The sequence below is a fragment of the Tympanuchus pallidicinctus genome, unplaced genomic scaffold (genome assembly GCF_026119805.1).
Source record: "Tympanuchus pallidicinctus isolate F22 unplaced genomic scaffold, pur_lepc_1.0 scaffold28, whole genome shotgun sequence".
Taxonomy (NCBI): domain Eukaryota; kingdom Metazoa; phylum Chordata; class Aves; order Galliformes; family Phasianidae; genus Tympanuchus; species Tympanuchus pallidicinctus.
In genome coordinates, this window is record NW_026294745.1 from 2,149,673 (window position 1) to 2,164,339 (window position 14,667).

The following is a 14,667-nucleotide window of genomic DNA, read 5'->3' on the forward strand; positions in this document are numbered from 1 at the left end:
ACTGGCACACCGGGGTTGGGAAGCAGGGATCCCTTCTCAAAATTTCCTGTAGCCTTTGCAATAAAACTAATCCCTGCATATCCTTCAACTCCCCTTCTTGCAGCACTGCCTGGTGGGGCACACATGACAGGATCTCCTCTTTTCTGCCATCTTACGTCGACACAAGCATTGTCCTAACAGCACTTCCCAGGTGCTGGCTTCCCTCATTCCCAGGTTACCTATTCCCTCCCTCCCCCCAGTTTTTTTTTCCAATTAACCAGCAATCAATTCCACTTCTGCAAACCACTGTCTGCATTCTGCTCACAGCTACTGATAAGAATGCAGATTTAATTGCTTGCCCTCTGGTGCTGGGTGGAATCTCCAAGCTCTTCATACCCACAATAAAGATTTTCATCAGGCAGAAATATACTGGCCATTTAGGGAAGCGATGAATGATGAATGACTCAAACTAGGCTTCGGATTGTGATTCCCTCCTAAATTGAGGGAGATAAGCCAAAGAGAGCTCTCTTCCTGAGGCACAGCTTTTCATCATATCACAAAAGCAAGCAGCTAAAAAGACTTCAGCTACAGAGCACTGTGCTTTGACAACAGGTTATACAGCCTGTCCTTTTGTGTGAGACTGACTATCAGATGGGATCTGGGATGAAAACGAGTTCTTGAATAGGTTATTCTTAGTGTTTCACAGCTGTTAGAAACCCAATTCTCTGTAGGTAGTTCTTTTTATTCCCCTCCAGGGTGTCTGTCTATCACCCCCAGATTAACGTTACCTTGAAGTTCCAGATATTCTGAATGCAAAAACACAGCCCCCACTGGGGCTCAGTATTTAGTGGCAGAGGTAGTATTTTATTTTTCTTTTGAGCATCCCTCCTCAAGGACACTAAAGAGTTTGTAAAACATTACTGAGCAAAAACAAAACGTTACCAACAACAAAACTGCCAAAAAGGAAAACAAAGCAGCATTCAAATATTGGAAAACATGAGAGCTAAAGTGCTTGAGATAATTTCTTAACGATGCACATTCTAAGTCAATCATTCCCATATAAAATCCAATGCTATTTTTCAATAGCATCTGCCTGCCTGCATAAGCTTCACCACTAATCTATGGCAGGATAAAACTACAAAGCCAGAGCCATTATGCACAAGGGCTAGGAGCAACAGCTTTCTTTCTTTCACTCTTACTCAAAGTTAATAAATAGTATTCAAAGAAATACATTTTCAACTTCAGGCAGAGGAAGTTTGACTTCAAGGAAAGTGACTGTATGGGTTTCCCATGCAATGAAGTCAGTAGCATTGCCTGAAGCTGAACAAAGCTTCAGTGGGATTTATAAAGTGCTGTCTTTTAGTATTTTATGCCTGTCTTTAGTAGTGTTTTTCAAACCAGCACCAGGGTTGTGAGATATAAAAAAATACTGAAATAACAGACTAAATTTGAGAGGATGCTGGAGCCAGACAGACATTGTGTAGTGCACATGGAAATATAAGAAAACAAAACCAAACCAAACCACCTCACCCTAACCCAATTAGGGTAAAACTCTTCATCCTTAAAAACAAAACCAAATACCCACCAAGCACCACGAGCAAATCTAAATGCAACACCTGCCTCCTGGTCCCCTGGCTTATTCCACAAAGGATGGTTACTACATGAAACAAGTCCAGCAGCTGTGGTTGTGAACCTGAGCCTGCAGGCACTCAGTGCAAAACTCTCCTGGCATTCAGCCCCAAGAGAGTGATCCAGTTTTCACTAAAGCCAAAGGGAGATCCCTGCAGACTTCAGACTGGCTCCACAGATCGACAGCAGGAGCAGGACCTTCTCCAGTCGCTGCTTTTCTATCTGGCTACAAGAGCCACCCCCTGAATTCCTGGAGGGGAATTTCCCCTCCGTGCATGCATTTTACATCCATTACAGTTAATATCAGTTACACATGCATATCAATGGAAGAAAAGTCCCAGTTGTGGGGAATTACTGGTAGTAAGAAAAGAAACTCGGTAGAAATGCTGGGAATTGCTAAAGACCCAACTCCCAAATGTGTTTCCCTGTTTAACCAGCAGGCATCTGCCCACTGGGCAGTAATGCAGGAAGCTCTATAGTGTGTGGTTGTGTGTGTGCAAAGGTGCGCGGCGCACGCAGGATGAGCAGACGGGCACGTTGTGCGGCGCGGCGCCGTCGGGAAGCCACCTCCTGCGCTGCGTCCCAGCATGCGTCTCCAGCCCCAGCCCTCGCTGCTCTCACTTAGGAGTTGTGTTGTTGCAGTCGTCCTGTGCTGCAGCTGGGAGGGAATGGTCTATCCTGAACTCTCCCTCCAGCCCGCCGGGCGCCTTCGCTGAATCCCCCCGGGCTGTGGGTTGGCGGCTGTCTGCGCTACCCGCCTCGAGCCCCAGGATCTGTCTCTGCACCAGCTTGGAATAAAGACCTCCTTCTTCCATGAGCTCCTTGTGTGAGCCCTGCTGCACCACGCGGCCCTTGTCCAGCACAATGATGTTGTGTGCCTTCTCGACAGTGCTCAGCCTGTGTGCTATGACAAGCACTGTGTGGTTCTGCAAGTCACCGTAAATCGCCTGCTGAATCTGTTGAGGGAAGAAAAGATGTTAGTGCATGAGCATCGCTGGCACTGTGTTGGGAGGGGAAGAGAGCAGCTTGGTGGCTCCGAGTTAAGAAATCTCTGGACAGGAGGTTTGTTCTCCTCTGGTTATGCTGGGGACACAAAGCAGGGCCCCCTGAAACCCTATGGCCATCCATCTCACTGTGCAGCCCCAAATTCTCCCTCAGTGCAGCCAGCCTTCAGATGGGGAATGCACCCCTCCAACTGCTGGTAACAGAGTAGTAAAGTGACAGGCCTGATCTTGTGTGTTGAGCTCTTGTTAGAGCTGGGGTGCAACTTTGGAGGCCATGTAGCGCTAGCCCTGCTGAAGAGCCTCACCCCATCCTGCAAGCCCACAAACTGCTCTGAGATCACACTTGTGCAGCACTCATCCTCTAGCACTGGGAGGCCTGTCCTCATGCCAGCACTTTGAACCAGCTTTTCATTGTGCCAATGAACTAACCAGACCAAAGGAGACTACTGGTAGAACTGTTTGGTCATCACATCCCAGCCAGATAAACCATGGTTCAGCATGGCTTGTTTGGTGCTTTAGTTCAGATTTTAGCTCGGGTACTCCTCCCTACTGCAAGTTTGTCTATGGGCTAGAAATTGAAGCTGTAACCTTTCCTCCAACCCCAGACTGCTTCTTCAGCCCAGACACACAAGTCCCCCACTCACCGCATGTTCACTCTCTGCATCCAGTGCACTTGTGGCTTCATCCAGGATTAGGATGGGAGGGGTTCGGATCAAGGCTCTGGCAATAGCCACTCTCTGCTTCTGGCCACCTGATAGCTGAGCTCCTTTTTCACCTGCCTCTGTTGGATCAAGAGAGAGAAGGAGCAGTCAAGATAAAAACCAAAAACTGCCATTAAATTCAGCACCCAGCCAACAACACCAGGACAGTATAATGCTCTGAAGCAAAGATGAGGCAAATGGTATTCTGTTTATTCACTTAACAAAGCAGTTTAAATGTACTAAACACCTCCAAGGCCGCAGTCCTTCCCTCCAGCAGAAAGTTCTCCGCTGTTGTCCCAGTGTGCGAGGGACTGATGCACATGGAAGGACCCACAGCAAGAAGTCACTAAGACTGAGAGATCATCCAAGCCCCGACTTCTCTCTTGTGCTGACCCTTTGGCTGTATCGCTGTAAGACGGGCTCTGGAGGCAGCACAGCTGAAGCAACAGTGAGGAGAAGCCCCTACCTTCTCATGTCTCCCTCAGAACAGAATGCTTTTGGTGCAAACAGAGGGCTGTTGGTACCTGTGTGGTAGCCATCCTGCAGCTCCGTGATGAAGGCGTGTGCGTTAGCTTTCTGGGCAGCCTGAACAACCGACTCAAAGGAGGCTGAAGCTAAGCCATAAGAAATATTATCAGCAATAGAGCGAGCAAACAGCACTGGCTCTTGACTGACCAGGGAGATCTGCAGAAAGGAAGGGAAGAGCAGTGGGTTGGGAGCAGAAGACAGATTGGCCAAACAGCATCTCAGATTATCAGCATTTGTTCCCACTAGGTAAGGACCAAGGCACAGAAATGCCTCAATGAGGGCTTCCAGCAACACTGCTAGTTGCCCAGTGGTGGTCCCAGTCCACTTTATGTTGTCTGCTGGAAGCTGCTGTGCAGAAAAGGAAATGTGTGATATGTTGGTATGTTGGCACCTGGGATGAGCTCCCCACTCCAGGTCCCTGTTGTGGTTTTGCTCCAGACCCAGAACTCCCAAAACTCCTTGCACTTCTCAGTATGGAAAACCAGTTGCAGGGAAAATGCAGGCTGGAGGGAGCTTTGCCCAGTCTTGCCAATTCTCTGCTTGAGGCAAATTAGGAAGCTAAGAGCTGTTGCAATTCCTTAATTGCTTAGCAACAGCCTCCCTGTGCTACTGTACAGACATTGCTGCTCACTCTTGAATTCAGCCTGCTTTGTTAAACAGTCTATATTGAAATAAATTGAACCCTCCAAATTATTGCTTAGAACTGGACGTGGAGAGAACCAGTAGGATACGGTCATATTTTAATTGACTTCTCCCCATGCTCCTAGCACGACACCAGGCTTGCTAAGCTGAAAGACTTGCTTGTCTTTTAATTTTCACTCAGCACTGGCAGGGAATGTCAATTAGTCACACTGACTCTGGCTTTCCAGCCTGCTTCTGATCAATTGTTTTCAGGTTTTCCTGCTGTTCCTGAGGCCATTCACTCTGGGGGCAAACAAAGTGGGCAGTTACTTGCAGGGAAGATGGAGGCTGATCTGTGCTGACACACAGACAGAGCTAGAGGCCTGGATAAAGCACTCCTCTGCTGCTTCCAGAATTCCAAGTAGTTTAACTCCTCACAATCTGAGAGTGATTTTAAGATAGGATTTTATAGATTTTATAGATAGATTTTAAGGTAGAATATTCTGTGGGAATGTAAAACACTTTTTCCAAAACCAACTGAGACTATCAATAATCAAACAACTGAAACTGTACTCCTTTTGGGTTGGCCAAAAAAGTACAAAACAAAACACATTTCTTGTTCTGTTTTCAGCAGAATTCCCCCTTCCCCTAAAACCAATCATCATCTTCTTCCTTTCTGCTCCCACCCCAAATTATCTGAATTCGTTTCCCAGACCACCTCCAGCTTTCTGGGCACTTCAGAGGTTTCCAGATCAAACCCACAGCCATATACAACGCTGCCAACATCCCCTCTGACCACAGCAAGTGATAGCTAGAATACACTTATCAGTCGCTCGTACCACTGAGTGCAGGTACTTGTGATCGTACATGTTAATGGGACGCCCATCCAGCAGCACCTGCCCATCTTGCAGAGGGTAGAAGTTCTCCAGGATGTTGACGCAGGAGCTCTTCCCACTCCCTGAGGGGCCCACCAGTGCTGTCACTTTGCCAGGGTGCAGGGTGAAGGACACGTTCTGCAACATGGATGGGAGAATGTGCTCAGGTGCTGGCCTTCATCAGGGTCCTGGAGCAGTGGCTTGAGCACTGCACAGGAGAGGTGACCAAAAGATGGCTAAGGAGATCCCCCCCAACCAACCACTCTGGTGTGCTGCTTTGGCCATCTCACCTCCAAAAGACTAACTGTTTTCTTCTCTCAGCTCCCTCTGAGGAAGCATAAAGCCTCCACATTTTGCTATGAATTTTCCTGCTTGTGCAGCAGGACCTCCAAAAACTGCAAAGCAACCAACCTCTTTGCTTGCTCACCCTGCCCCATGACCTCAGCCTCTCTCACGTGGAAGCAGCCTGCGACAGCTTGGCACAAAGCCCTGCACCATGCTGACGTGTTTAACATCTGAGCTGGGAACAAGGTTTTTATTAATAAATCTAATTCTTTGTAAGGAAAGCCAGCCCTAAACACCTGCTGATCACTGTAATCTGCTTGCCAGCATGCTGCTGAGGCTGCCTTTATGCATCTCAAAAAGGGCAAATGACCTTCCCCACAGGTTGAGGATTGGTTATGGTCATTATGGAGAAACATCACAAGTTGCCTTGTGGTAAGGAATGCTCTGCACCAGTGGGGCTCACCTGGAGGACCTGCGTTGCGGAACGAGTGCGGTAAGAGAATGTCACATTTCTGAACTCCACCTTTCCATCCACATGGTCTGGGGCCAGTGACCCATCGTTGACCATTGTTGGCTTGCGGTCAATGAACTCAAACACCTTCTCGGCTGCGCCCACCCCCTGCATCAGGCCGCTGTAGACAGAGCCCACAGACTGGAAGGGAAGAGGCAATGGTTAGACCATCTCATTATGGAAATAGCAATTGGAACTACTTATAAGGAGAACAGTTGAAGCACTCTCTGATGTTAACTATGGTTATGAGACAGAAAAAGAGAACTTTTGCCCCTGCCCAAGGTAGAGGAAACATAATCTAAAGGGGTTTTTGCATGGGTAGACATGGGAATACAAGAAGTAAATAGATGGATTGGGAAGAGGTGTGTCAAGAGATACATAACCCAAACTTCTACTGTAATCTTTTCCCATGTCTCTTTGCTCAAGACCAGCAGCTCCCCAATCCAAAGGTTGAATGCATCTGTATACGACAATGCGCTGCTGGTTTGTCCCCTAGCACACACGTTACATACACAAAGCAGCCTCAGGTTGGACCTTTCTAGACCACCATTAGGCAGCTGGTATGGCTGTTCCCCATAGGAATATGATCCCAGTGGATCTACTGTACTTCCTCCCACTAGAACTGCTGTACATTGACACTAGCTTTGCTGGAATAGCCTCCATCTTGCTGGCTAATTTCAGTGCTAAACTCAGAACCGATGAACAGCCTGTACTGTAAGTGGCTCAAACGCACCCAAACTATAGCCTGGAAACACCACCAAAGCCTGTAGCTATCAGCACAGATGGTGAGAGCTGGGTGAGCTGCCTCCAGCTCTGCTGTGCTGCTGCACCAAGGATGAAGCAGCACTGAAACCAGGCATGGCTGTGAGGAAATCTGGACTTGCTAATTTCTGCTTCAGTTGGCCAGGCTTACGCCTTTGCAGTGGGAAAGCAGCCCTGAGTGGGCTCCCATCCCACCCACAATCCTAAGTTGCTAATGCGTTGCCAATGCAGCAGCTTGCAGCCTATTCCAGGGAGAGTTAAAAAACGTAATATAATTAAGCTCTTAATGAATTCTGAAATTGAACAGGCAGCCACGTAATCTCTGCATCCTTCACACCAGAAAACATGCTTGGAAGGCAGCCAGGACTCTCCCCTTCAGCAGGGGTAGCCCAACCCTTTTAGTACTGATTGTCTTATCTGTGACGAGGTGCTTCAGATGCCTTCAAGTGTCAAGGTGTTAGCAGTGGTTGTATTCATGGGGTCACGGTAGAAACAGAGCAGGAAGCAGAGGGGAGAATCAGACTGCAGATGGGCAAAGCCACAGCAGGTGGTAGGGAAGGCAACACTGGCTCCAGTCCTGTGACTGCAGGGGTTGAGATCATCTCGAAGTCAAACACTGTGATACGGGGTTGCCTGCAATGGTCAAACAAACTCACCTCCATGCAATCTCCTAAGACAAACTCATAAATGATGAAGGATATCAGGTTTCCACTCGTCATTTGCCCAGAGATCACAAGGTGCCCTCCATAGTACAGGATGCTGACCTGGACCACCAGGAGGGTGAGCTGAAAGCAAGCAAACAGCCCAAAATCAGCAAGGACAGATAACACTCGAGTGCAATTGTAGTTACTCACACAGGAGACTGCAATTCAGCAGCTGGTATTTATTCTTTGAGCCCCAAACCCAGCATTCCTGTCAGCACATGGCTTGGGTATGAGAAGGGAAAAACAACTTGGTTAGCTGGGCTGACTGAAGGAATTCAACAAAATACAAGTCTGGAGTGGCAGCAGTGAAGGAAGACAGATTTATCTGAAATAACAGAGCATCTCATGGACGTCTCTTGGACTAGCATAACCCACACTCAAATTATCCAACACATACAGTCACCTCACCGCTAAAATAACCTCTGCGTTATATGACACATTTTAATTTAGAGCACAGAGCCAAGCCAAAAGCTAATGCACAAGTCCTCCTTGTGTATACAAGTCTCTGAAGGATAACCTCAACTCTTGCTTGAAATTAGTGTATGGGGGCACCACCTACTCAGCAAAGATATCAGACCAGCCTTGATGTGATCTTGATGTTTCACCCTCTGCAGTGCCCAGTGCTCCATGCAACACTTGGCATACAGGCTGCCTGTCACAGGGTGACATGAGTGCCCGGAGTTTGCTGGGATCACAGTCAGTGGGAAGGGCTGTTGGCTATGAGCTGACACAGACAGAAAACAGGGGAAAAAGTTCCTCTTCTTTCTCTCTGCCAAGATCTGACCTTAAGATCCTGTTTTCTCTGAGAGAGACTCCACTAGGGCTGTGCTATATCTGTCAGCTTCTTTTTACACAAGCCCCACAGGAGCAGTTTTGCCTTTTCTGACTCAGTGGGATCCATTCTGTCCCAGTTCCCACTGCTGGCTTCACCTGGATGCTCAGGAACAATGCTAACAATGCTCTGAACTTGCTGTCAGCACATAAGCCTCCTGCAGCTGTATGAAGGCATAACCCACACAATTCTCAACAGCAGCTATTTGGATCCCTAAACGCACAGGGTGAAAGCCCCACGTGAGGGTTTTGCACAGCCTTAGTTAGCAGCAGATACAAGAGGAGCCCCAAACCATCTGTTCTCAGCAAAGAAAAAAACATTTTGCAAAAAAAACCTAAATCAAACAACAAACCTGCAGCCTCCCTTCACCACCGCCCACATGTAGAAAATCTCTGCTTCTGAGCAGAATCTCAACCAACACTGTGGCTGTTTTCCCAGCCGGAACCGCCGGAGATGAGCTGGCAAAGGCACGCAATGCAGCAGCCTGACAACATGAGGTTTTCCACGACCTTGAGCAGTTATCAATTCCATTCTTATTTACAAGAGAAAACAAACTGTTCAGCACCACGATGTGATGCTCCCCTAAGGGAGGATGGAATATATTTTTGACAGAGGGCAGCAGACATCAAGGCTGGGCTCATCCCACAAAGCTCCCTGAGACCAGCACACACAACTCTCCGTGCACATTTTGACACCTGAAGCCATGTCCCCTGCCAGTCCCTGGTGCAGGCCACCTACCCCACTGGACCACACATAGTAGGTGTACGCCAGGGCCTCCCGCTTGTTGAGTCTGTACACTTGCTGCAGCTTCTGCCAGTACACATTTGCCTCTGCCTCCTCATTGGCAAAGCTGCGGACAGTCTTCATGGCAGAGATGGTCTCCTCAGCAGTGTTGTTGGCCTTGGCCAGGGCGTTCTGCACATCCTTGGAGAGCTTCTGCGGGAAGCAGAAACAAAGGGTGCTCAACACACGCCCAAGCTGCCCATGGCAGCTCTCCCACAGGCTCTGGAGAGAGCACAGTGACTTTTCCAAGTCCATGGGCACCAAGGTTGAGTGATGGGATACAGCCCTGACCTTGGGACAGTGGAAAGCAGGGCTGTGCTTACTGACAGCATTAACAACCAGCACAGAGAGCATGTGGTGTGGAACTTGCACAGTCCACAGGACACAGCATGAGCCACAAGGGACTGTCCTTGGCATAGGAAGGAAGCACTGGGCTGGGTTTAACCCCAATTTAATTTACTCCAAAGGGAGAGGAGAGGACAGATGGCATGGGAACAAGCAGGCACAGATTGGACAGTGCACAGCCAAGCTACCTCCTATGTCAGACCTGAGACACTTCAGCTTCTGAGTGTGAAGCTGACAACCAAGTTTGTGCCACCTGCCCACATAGTTGTAATGTTGCCCTCGTGCCCATACTGCAGGCAGCAAAGCACTTGAGTATCAACCTAACAAGCTCCAAAACCACCTGTAACTCCCACAGTGGGGACAGGCCAGCACCGTGGCACAGTTATGGCAGTTGCTCCTGCCTACCTTGTAGTACTTCCCGTAGATGTCAGACACCAGCATGATGATGGGGAAGCCCATGAAGGTGACAAGCGAGAGCTTCCATGAGAGGCTGAACATGAAGAAGATCACCCCTGTGGCCTTCACCATGTTGCGCAGGAAGATGTTGATGTTCTGGGAGACCAGGTCACTCACGATGGTTGTGTCCGACGTCAGGCGGGAGATGACATCCCCTAAAAGAATGAAGGGTTGGGGAAGGGGAGAGCAGGGACACGTCACTGTGGCAGGTCGTCACCTGTCTGTGTTCCGCGTCCCATCCCGCAGACTGTATAGCAGTCTCCTGGCAGATGGAGCTCCTCATCCAACCTAGCCCCTTGACGGGGTCTGCAGGGCGGCATGGAAGAGGATGGCTGCTGTTGGGGATGTGAAGCAAAGCAGAGAAGCTCAAATTGCTGCACGTGCAAAAAACATGAAACCTGTCTGAAAGCAGGAGCTACATCCTTGGGTCGCTCAGGTTGGCTGCAGGATAGCACAGGGCACTGGCTCTGCACTGTACCTGGAGGGCATCCCACCTGGGTGCACCAGTGGGTGTTTGCTGAGCTGAACACAGCTTCCAGTTCATTTTTAATTGAAGCCAGGAGCTCTCCACCAGCCTTCTGCTGGCAACTCTCCCTGCTGTCCTCAGAGGACCAGGAGTATGCCTAGCACAGCTCACCCTACAGAGTGCCAGGCAGCTTCAGAGAGGGCAGAGGAGGTTTAGCTGTGTCTGCAGCCTGGAGAAGACCCAAGTGACCTGGAGGATGTGAGTGCAGCCACTAAGGGCAAAGCTCCTGCAGTGGAGTCAAATGCCACCTTGAATTTCTAAGTACTTGGCCTGTGTTCCAGTGCAGCCAGGGCTGAAGTCCCATGCTATTGCATAACTATTAGTCGAGAGTTACCCATATTCCACTTACAATAACATATCCAGTGTCCTTAGCTAACCGGGCAACAGGAAGCAACTGCTAAATATGGCAACAGCCTCAAAACTAAAAATATTGCCAAGAAGAAATTAAGTATGGGAAAAGTTGCAGCTGACTGGGACCACATCAGAATGACAGATGGGGACAGGACTAGATGGCAAGGAGGAAAAGCCACAAGCATGCACAGCGAGGTTTACATGTCTGAGGTTTCCAGTGCCTGGAGCAGAGATGGAGGGCAGCTGGTCAGTGGGAACTGAAGGGAGGTACAGGAAGAAAAATGGAAGTATTTTGGGGATGAGATGACTGGAGTTAAAAATGCCAGCCCTGGAGCTGCTGGATATCAGGCTGTTTGGAGGCAATGTGGCATTCCCAAGGTGCTGGGCAATCCTGATCCCTGTGGCAAGAAAGCACCCAAAGGGAAGAGCTTTCTGTTGCTGTATCTAAACATGAGCATTTAGACACCACCTCTAAAAGCGCCTGAGAGAAGGTAAACTAAGGGGGAAAAATACCACGTGCTGGAATAGAGTAAACCCAGGGGAAAGAGGAACCCACCTGTGCGATTCTCATCAAAGAAACTCATCTCTTGAGACACCAGCGACCTGAAGAGGCAGTTGCGAAGGCGGATGTTCAGTCTCGCAAATATGAGCGTAAAAACGCCGCCCCGGACACCTGCGGCAAATGAGCTAATTGCAGATAAGAAACGTTATAGACCGGTGGACACGAAACCCACTCCTCAGCAACACAAACACACCAGCGCCCGTATCGAGGGCTTGGGCAATGCTGTGTTGGTATCGCTTTCCAGCCTGGGTAGTAATGATTAAATCAGCCCATGCCCCCCCGGGTGCTAACAACATAGGGACGGTGGTCCTAATCACAGTAATGACAAGCTTCAGGAAGGGACAGTGATCACCAGGGAGCCCATCCCCTGTGCCTGCTCCCCCAGCACTGGCAGAAGGACATGGAAGATCTCATGACCGTCACCATTGTAAGAGCACAGAGCAGTCATATATCCTTGCTGGGCTCTGACCCCTGCGATTACCTTCCTATGGCGAGCAGCGACATGACCAGCACCGCCGTGGAGAAGCGGTCCATGCTCTTCTGCACCACAATGCCGTCAATGGCCAACCCTGTGTAGTAGGGCAGGAAGGTCTCTCCTGATGCAGAAGCACAGGACAAAGAGTTACAGACACACCAGTTGGGTCCAGGATCCAACCACGGGTTCATATTCCCAACCATGAAAGCCCACAGTCAACCTCCATCCCAACCACAGAGTTATTTACCCATCACACAAGATGTACCGGAAAGGCATGAACCTTAGCAACTAATGGAAAAGTTTAATTTCCCGTGGCATTTTATCCTCCACTGCATTTTTTTGCCCCATTTAATTTTTCCCTCATTTTTCCAAGGAGCAACATGGCTCCTCCCCTCCCAGTGAACAGCAGAGCATCCCATGGCCCCCTCCAGCTCCTTCACTTACCCAGCGCGGCCACGAGGAGGAAGAAGGAAGCAATACCCAGGAAGATGGCATCTGGCTTGGTGTAGGACAGCAGTTTATGGATGGTGGGTCCCGCTGCCTCCTCTCGCTTGTCCCGTGGGGCGTCGCAACTCTCCTCCGCCTCGGTGCGGGACTCAGAGCCATGACCCAGCGCCTCACGGGAAGATGTGACACAGGCCAGCAGCTGCCACAGCCCAAAGGTGGCCACTAACGCCACATAGGTCCAAGCAAAGAGCCCCCAGAACCAGGGGTCCCTGATGGTCCTCCGCACCTCAGAGTAGAGCAGCAGCTTCACCATCATGTAGATGCCCATGAGGAGGCAGACGACAGCAATGAAGGTCCGCGAAGCCCTGAGGCGCCGGGGGCCATAGGCCGTGTTGGTGGCCACTCCGATGGCGGCCCCCAGCAGCACACAGCTACGGTACAGACAGCCCCCCCAGATGTCCAGCAGCGAGTTGAAGATGTTGAAGTGCCTCAGGTCCTGAAGGATGTCCCGACCACGCCGGCCGTGGGCATAGAGCAGCGTGGTGACCACCACATCGGCTCCGCTCAGCGCCAGCGTGCTGGCCACCGCCTTCCAGGCACGCATCCTCGAGGTGGGGGGGGACAGGCCTAGCGCAGTGAGGACATGGCCACAGCCTGTGCACAGGGCGAGAGGAAGGAGCGGAGTTGTTATTAGCCATGAGGAGTTAATGGGGTTGCAAGTGCCATTGGGAAGGCCACAACAGCCACCCACTGTCCTGATCTCAAACACCGCTGTCTGTTCCTTCATCCTCTGCTCTTTCTCTCTATATACGCCCACTTTGACTTAAAAGTCACAAGCACAAATGAAGACAAACTCCACCCCTTCCAAGAGGACTCCAGCTATCACAAATCTAAAACCTGCTTGTGCAGGCAGCTTGGGCTGGATGATCTCCAGAGGTCCAACATCAAGCATTCTGGGATTCTTGCATCTCATTGTGAAACCTCATTCTGGCTAGGTGACACTGAGACATGGGCACAGGACATCCATGCAGCCCTCATGCCCTGCGCTATGGGGCTGCAGAGTTTCTGGGCTCAGACGTTTGTGGTCTGAGGGTCCCTCTCTGATTTCCTGGGATGAAGCCGAAATCAAACATGCAATAAAAACCAGTGCCGAGGTGTAGCAAAACATAAGGGAGAGCAGTTCTGCTTCGTAACAGATTATCCTCTTTGAAAAACAATACAGAATATCTAAATACAATCCAGTAAATAAAAGAATGATGGCCACAGCGGCCGTATCAGCCTTCAGAATATTTATTAATTTGGAGCAAGCCACGAACGGGCAGCACTGTCAGCACGCAATAGGGTGGCACCCAATAAATATCCCAAGAGATTACAAAGCAGCTCCGAGCGGGGACTCCGCCCTTACCATCACGCGGGGGCAGCTCTTCCCCACGCAGCGCCTCTCCCCCTCCCGGCCCCCAGCACTCACCCCTTTTCTCCCTTCTATGCACAGAGGATTACGCAGCAAATCCTAAAGTCAGAAGGTAGAACCCACCCGGAACGTGCCCGCCTCCACTCACGCATCCAGACGGACCCTGCTCCTACCTGCGGCGGCTCCGGCCCGGTGCGACCGATACGGGCGAAGGTCGGTAGGGGGCGGGGCTTCCGCTGTGACCACGCCCCTCGACGCTGACCACGCCCCCACGCTGCGGAGCGGTCCCGGCAGCGCCTCCGTGCGCTGGGAACGGGGACGAGCGAAGGGGTGGATGGGGAACCGGATCCCGCTCCATCCGAACCCTCAGGCTCCCTTCCCGTCACAAAATGCTGCAGAAGGTCCAAGGATGGGAGTTTATTTTATTTCTACAGCACTGGAGCGAGTAGGAAAAATCTAAAGGTGCTCTAATGCAGCTTGATGGGGTTTTAAATTAGCCCCTAAAGCAAGGAGTGCAGTGAAGGACTTCCTTTCAAGAAATCCAGCTTACAAATACTTTTGTCTTCAAGTGTGGACAAGCGCATGCCAACTCGAGAGAGATGGCAGCACTCAACCTCCTGCCCGTTCAGCATGTGCACCCAGGTGGGCAGCATGTGTGACACCAGACCTGTGCTCTCAGGTGGGTGATGTGTGACACCAAGCTCATCTGGGTCACCACTGCAACATTCAGGGTTCCTCGGTGCTGTACTTCAGCCTCAACAACCCCTCCAGCACAGATCTACATTTCACCCCATTTCTGTAGAGTACAGAACAGCGATGTTACTAAGGCAGAAGTCATTTTTCTCTGCCTGGATAAACAGAAAATAAAAATCTCGTGTTC

General features: G+C 50.2%; 1 protein-coding gene across 7 annotated transcripts; it reads right to left on the bottom strand.

Moving 5' to 3' along the window:
• Positions 1–822: 822 nt before the first annotated feature.
• On the bottom strand, positions 823–14,056 carry ABCB9 (ATP binding cassette subfamily B member 9). Of its 7 annotated transcripts, none has more exons than XM_052691359.1 (12): positions 13,961–14,056; positions 12,374–13,030; positions 11,936–12,050; positions 11,449–11,579; positions 9,965–10,170; positions 9,170–9,367; positions 7,552–7,680; positions 6,086–6,274; positions 5,302–5,475; positions 3,838–3,997; positions 3,257–3,393; positions 823–2,564 (listed from the first exon to the last, which is right to left on the bottom strand). In XM_052691359.1, the coding sequence occupies exons 2-12, from the start codon at positions 12,978–12,980 to the stop codon at positions 2,226–2,228; spliced, it is 2,385 nt and encodes a 794-aa protein (XP_052547319.1). In that variant the 5' UTR covers positions 12,981–13,030; positions 13,961–14,056; the 3' UTR covers positions 823–2,225. The 7 variants fall into 7 exon arrangements, 5 of the variants coding, with proteins under 5 accessions (XP_052547319.1, XP_052547321.1, XP_052547320.1 ...); XM_052691361.1 differs by lacking the exon at positions 13,961–14,056 and adding an exon at positions 13,911–13,954; XM_052691360.1 differs by lacking the exon at positions 13,961–14,056 and adding an exon at positions 13,845–13,935.
• Between the last annotated feature and the right edge of the window lie 611 nt (positions 14,057–14,667).